The 6,000-nt window shown below is 34.5% G+C and overlaps 1 protein-coding gene across 3 annotated transcripts in view; it reads right to left on the bottom strand.

The window, feature by feature from the left end:
• Positions 1 to 338: 338 nt before the first annotated feature.
• The window catches only part of LOC134538275 (endothelin-converting enzyme homolog), a 106,161-nt gene continuing 100,499 nt past the window's right edge, over positions 339 to 6,000 (bottom strand). For all 3 annotated transcript variants that reach the window (XM_063379446.1, XM_063379445.1, XM_063379444.1), the window contains exon 21: positions 339 to 5,538. In XM_063379446.1, the coding sequence (XP_063235516.1) occupies positions 5,362 to 5,538 (177 nt within the window). In that variant the 3' untranslated portion in view covers positions 339 to 5,361. The remainder of the gene's footprint in view (positions 5,539 to 6,000) is intronic.

Genomic DNA, 6,000 nt, shown 5'->3' with positions numbered 1-6,000 from the left:
TACCACCAATGCAGTGTTGATATGTAGTCCAAAAAATACAAAACTTATATATATACACACACATACATGTATGTCCCACCAATGGTTTTAAGTTTAAGACCATTAGAAAATTTAATTTATTACTATGTGGTTCTGAATTTCCGGTATAAATTGCTTCTTAACCAGAATAATAAAATTACTTTTTACTGGCATTTTACGCTTATTTAGCAAATTTTCAGGAAAATAAGGGACTAAGAAATTTTTCTCTTAACTGCTCTTCCATTAATTATATATATTTTTTAACTAAGATATTTAAAACAAATCACCGTATTCATGAAAAAATTTTGTTTCATAGTAACAGATCTGTTGAATCAAACAAAAATATATAATATAAACTCCACTTTTAAAAAAAAATCCTTCTACAGTAATAAAGATTTTCAAAAACTCTTTTTTTTGTTTAGTTTAAGAAATGATTACTACAATAAGTAATTATTAATTATTTATTAGTAATTAATTCATTTAGAAATTTAAGACTTATTAAAATAAATAATTAATATTTTTAATGGAAGTCAATTACCACAAAATATTATCTCACACGTACAGTTATACTTAAACCCTTTTGGTGTGACCTGTATATATAGTGCTAACACTATGAAAATCTGACAACAAACAGCTCTAGTTATTAAATGGTCGACCCCAAACGCCAGCTTTGCCAGCTATGCGTTGGTGGGTTGCACATGAAGTTGCTCACTGCAACCTTTAATCCCTCGTTTACAAACTTCGCAAGAACGCAAGAACGCAAGAAGCAAAATCGCTTTATCGCATTATCGTGAACCAGCTTATAAACTACCCACGGCGCAATAACTCAACAAAAGCATTCTTCAACTTCCAACTTTTTTTTTTTTTTTAAATTTTGGCTTGAGTTTTCGACGGCCATACTTGAAGAGAGGTAAGTGTTCCGAAAACTTTTAAAGAACCTGACGTTATGTGCACAGAAGACCACGATGCTATTTTAACTATATACATCATGAACACACTTGTTAAATTTTCTCAGAGGTAAAGAAATTCCCGCTTTTAAATCAAATGATTGGCTACGTTTTACGAATCATGATAAATATTAATCATAAAAAACAGCCTTGAGAAGAAATATTTGAATTCTGATGCTACACAAATTTAATTTGTAGAGTTTATGAAGCCTTGTGTCTTGCGTGCTTTATAAACGAGCGCGATTTTCATTGCTTTGACGGCGTGTTGCCATGCTGTGCATTGTTTATGAACCCTGTGTTAAAACTATCACATAACTGTTCCGTTATCCTTTCCTTGCTCCTGTATTGAGTGCTTCTACCTCTTCGTTAGTCTATGGTCTGGACGGAGGCCTTGCGTCCCGCGAAGGGGACTTAAAATTTGGCGCCAAAATTGAACAGCTTCGTGGCTAGCAGAACTGTGAAATTCGTCTGTCATGGTGGACGCACCTGTTACGTATCTTAGGTTTTGAAATCTCGCATCACCTTGTTGGTCCAAGTTTTAAACGCACTTAGTGTTTTATATTTGTAGTAGTAGTGCATTCTGCGTCAAATTACAACTTAAAGAGGTAGAATCCTAAATTATTTATTATTTTTTTGCACATTATTTTATAAAGATTCAAAATATTACTAGATTTAATTGTTTATAAAATTTTATTTTCTACCTGACAATTCTTTGTTTAATGATTTTTTTATGAACTTAAAGGCAAAATGACATCAGTCATAACATGTACTGAAAGCATGAAATCGTGTGGTATGTATACAGTTTTGGAATAACTGTTCATGTATAAACTTCGTCTTGGCTCTTTATTTTTAGTATATCATTTATTTAATCATTAAAATAAAAAAAATTCAAAAACCTGAGTTTTTTTAGGGTTTTGGGGAAAAACTAATTTTTTATTGGTTTGATGATTAATATACTAAAAATAGGGTTACTACGAACTAATAATCCAAAACGTTTTACCATATGATTTCATGCTGACCTACAATTTTGCCGTTTAATTAGTAAAATCCTTGAAATAATATGGTTGTATTATGGTTATAACATGGTTATACAATATATTCATAAAAGAATATCCCAGTTATAAATTTTCAAAGTATCAACTGTGAGCTTTGTAGAGTTTTGGTTCAAAGTCACAATTAAAGAGTAACTCAAACAGTTTTGGATAAGCGTATGCGCAATAACTGCATTGTTGTTTTCTCGCTTGCAGCGCCCAATTCGCAAAATGGCGACTCCTGAGCATGAAGTGTTTTGTGTTCTGCAATCTGCTAAGCGTTAATCTGTGATTTGAGAATGGAGCCCCTCCCTATTGGTTGACCGTCGAAGTCCCTGAACCTTGGATTGGTCGTAATGGTCGAGATGACAGAGCTATTTTTCACATGCGAATTTTTTTTATTTTAGGGCTTTATAAAATATCGTGTCTACGTTCCGCTGCTACCCAATGATTTGCCAGAGTTGAGACACAGAATTGAAGAGGCTGTTGCTTCCATTACTCCGGACTTGTTAACCAAGTCTGGGAAGAATCGCATTTAGGGTGGATGTGTGCCCTATAACTAAAGCTGCACATATTGGAAATTTGTAAAAAAAATAACTAAGTTAGTTTACATACGTTTTGATGTTTGATTTGTTGTAAATAGTCAAATTAAACTTTTATCTAACTATATATACAATTAGATGTTGGTGTGTATGTATGACTTCGATAAACTCCGACACCGTTCGACTGATCGCCATGAAAGTTGACACGTCAAAGTGTTTTTCCATGGAGAAAAATTTTATGCTATTCATTTTTTTTGTAACTCTCCACTAGATGGCGCTGCAGCGCATCGACTTCTAAACCGTTCGACCGATCGTCACGGGTGAACAGAAAAAAATACGTCATAGACATACAAACAGCAATTGTGTGTCATTTCTCTATGTCCACCACACTGTCATATAGCGCTATACATTTCCCTTCAATTCGCGGACAGCTTATCACCCGGGCAACGCCTGTTACTACAGCTATGGAAATTGGTTTATTGTTTTTTTACTGTGCTTAATCCTCAACAACAAAAAATAGTTTTTTATTACTGTTACTGAGTATTTCGCGAGTGAGTTTAAAATGGAACACCGGTACCATTTAAAACGCTTAATAGATAAAAGATTACATACAAACCATCCATTTTTAGATATAAAGAGGTAAATAAATAAAAAAATAAAAAAAAACTGGCATGACAAAGTCTGCCTGGTTCTGCTAGTAATATATATACATATACTAGCTGACCCGGCAGACTTCGTACTGTCTAATTAAATTGCAATAAAGTCCTGTCAGAATGATTTGTAATGTGACATATTTTTGTTCCTACATATTTTATAGTCGGGGCAAAAAATTCTCCTCAACAGAACCGTCACCCTGGTGATAGGGTGTTGTGAATAAGAAATATAATTAAATAAAACATATAAATAAAAAGATAAATAAAAAATAAGTAATCTCTTTATTGTTAATCATGTGAAACATAATAATTTTTATTTTCATTGTAGTGCATGATTAGATCGGTAATTAGCTTGGTTTGTAGCATTTCGGGTTCTTCTACCTAAATTGATTCGTCTAATAGGAGGCATATCTATATTATAGAATATTTTGTCACATGCAATAATTATCGATCATAATAGGTAAATAAACACTGCACAAAACACTATATAGGTAAGAATTTGTTTCGTGTATAAGTTGACAAAAGCAAACTCATTAGGGTAGGTAACCTAAAATCCAAGAAAAAAAAAAACACTGACATTGACAGTTTGTTGTTGTTTCAACTTTTTTTAAATTTGATATGACTTGGAGTCAAATCCTTCAAGCCGTATTTAAAATAGGGAAATGAAATAATAAAAACTTAAACTTATGAAATACTTTTGGTAACGCTGGTTTTGTTTGACTGATGTAATGACTTGAAAACTGGTGCATTTTAAATTAAAACAAATGAAATAATATCGCAAAGCCGACCAAATTGAACTAATCGATTTCGGTTTATTTTTTTTTTGTTTATCTGTGCTCCAACGCACACTGTTTTGATAGATATTATTGAACTTTGTACAGAGGTAATGAAGTGCAAATTGACTCTTTGACGTTAGGAACATACCTACATTGTTTAAACAACAATGAGTGCTCGTTTTAGATATAAAACGTTTGTATGGGAAAAAGAAAAGGGCTGGTTTTAGGGTTTTCCCGGCAATTATTCGGATTTTTCTCGCCGTAAAAACCATCTTTGAACTTCAATGAACATTAAAAAAAAAAAAAAAAAAATTGGCCAAATTGGTCCAGGCGTTGTTGAGTTATGCGCTTACCAACACATTTTTCGATTCATTTTTATATTATAGATATATATTATATATATGAAATTGAAACTGGAATAGTCTTTTATGGATATCTTGTTATCAACGTAAAAAACAAAAACCCAGGAAATATCAGAAGCGAGGTAAATTCGCGGTGCTGGTTCGCCAGGCCAGGCCAGGCCGCCGCAAGAGGAGTGGCGAGGCGTTGTGAGACGCTGCACCTACGGGCAGCCTTCTTTCAACACACGAGAGAGCCAAACGCACGATCGTGCATCTTCGGAGGTTTTTTCTTTTTTTATTGTTCATCGTAAATAAACATGGCGGTGTTTATAAAAAGGATACTAATGGTCAATTAGGTTAGGTTTAGCTACATTATAAATACTTTAAAACATCGTGGACGGTTGAATTTGGGTTAGGATGGCTAACATTAAAGATTACTGTGAAATCATGTGAACGGTTTCCTAGCCCCGGATGGCTACATGTTAAAAAAAAAAAGTTATTTGCTAAGCAACCATGAAATGATTTTTTACAGTATTTTTTTTAATGTAGCTATACTTAACCTAATGTAACAAACCATCCACAATGTTTTTTTATAAAGTGTTTATAACGTAGGTAACCTATCCTAATCGACCGCTTAAATTTAATGCCACGCCGGTTTATACAATGAGATGGAACGGAAAAAAAAAGCGAGCATCACTGAGAGGAAGGTTTGTTTTTCTCAACAAAATATTTGTTTGTATATGGCGAAATAATTATATATTTTGTTAATTCAAACAACTATTTTGTAGTAGGAAAGATTCTGTTGACCCAAAAATTAATTTTTTTGTCAACTCAAATGTATATTTGGATAGGTGTAACAAATAATTTTTGTTACTTACTGAGTTTGGTTAAGCTAAAAAAAATATTTTGTTCCACTAAGTAAATATTTGTTTCGCCATATATAATCAAATATTTGTTTGATTCAAACAAAACTTTTTTTCTCTGTGCCATGAAGTTCGGGTAACTCGGGGTGTGTGGCTGCCTCGTGTGTGAGGAGAAGGCCTCCCCCGGCGTCTACCACAGCCGGCACCTGGCGGCGCTGGGGTTCATGCCGGCGCCCTCGGGGCAGCCCCAGGCCGCCGAGAACTCCTGGGAGTTGGTCAGCGCGCCCTTGACCCGCACGTGGTTGGGCGCGTGCGAGTCCTGCAGCGACCACTGCAAGGACCGCCTGGACCACGACTCGCACCACACCTGCGGGACAGGGTCGGCAAACCACACGGAACTTAGAAGCACACAACTTAGGAACGTCTTAACTTAGAAGCACACAACTTAGAAACGTCTTTACTTAGAAGCACACAACTTAGAAACGTCTTAACTTAGAAACACACAACTTAGAAACGTCTTAACTTAGAAGCACACAACTTAGAAACGTCTTAACTTAGAAACACACAAATTAGAAACGTCTTAACTCAGAAACCTCGACAAAATCAATATAACTTTGTACTGTCATGAGTTAGAACGATCATAACTTTGAAACACGTAACTTAGAAACGTCTTAACTTAGAAACACACAACTTAGAAACGTCTTTACTTAGAAGCACACAACTTAGAAACGTCTTAACTTAGAAGCACACAACTTAGAAACGTCTTAACTTAGAAGCACACAACTTAGAAACGTCTTAACTTAGAAACACACAAATTAGAAACGTCTTA

The sequence above is a fragment of the Bacillus rossius genome, chromosome 13 (assembly GCF_032445375.1).
Source record: "Bacillus rossius redtenbacheri isolate Brsri chromosome 13, Brsri_v3, whole genome shotgun sequence".
Taxonomy (NCBI): Eukaryota; Metazoa; Arthropoda; class Insecta; order Phasmatodea; family Bacillidae; genus Bacillus; species Bacillus rossius.
The sequence above is the reverse complement of the archived record's forward strand: the minus strand, read 5'-3'. Positions and strand labels throughout refer to the sequence as shown.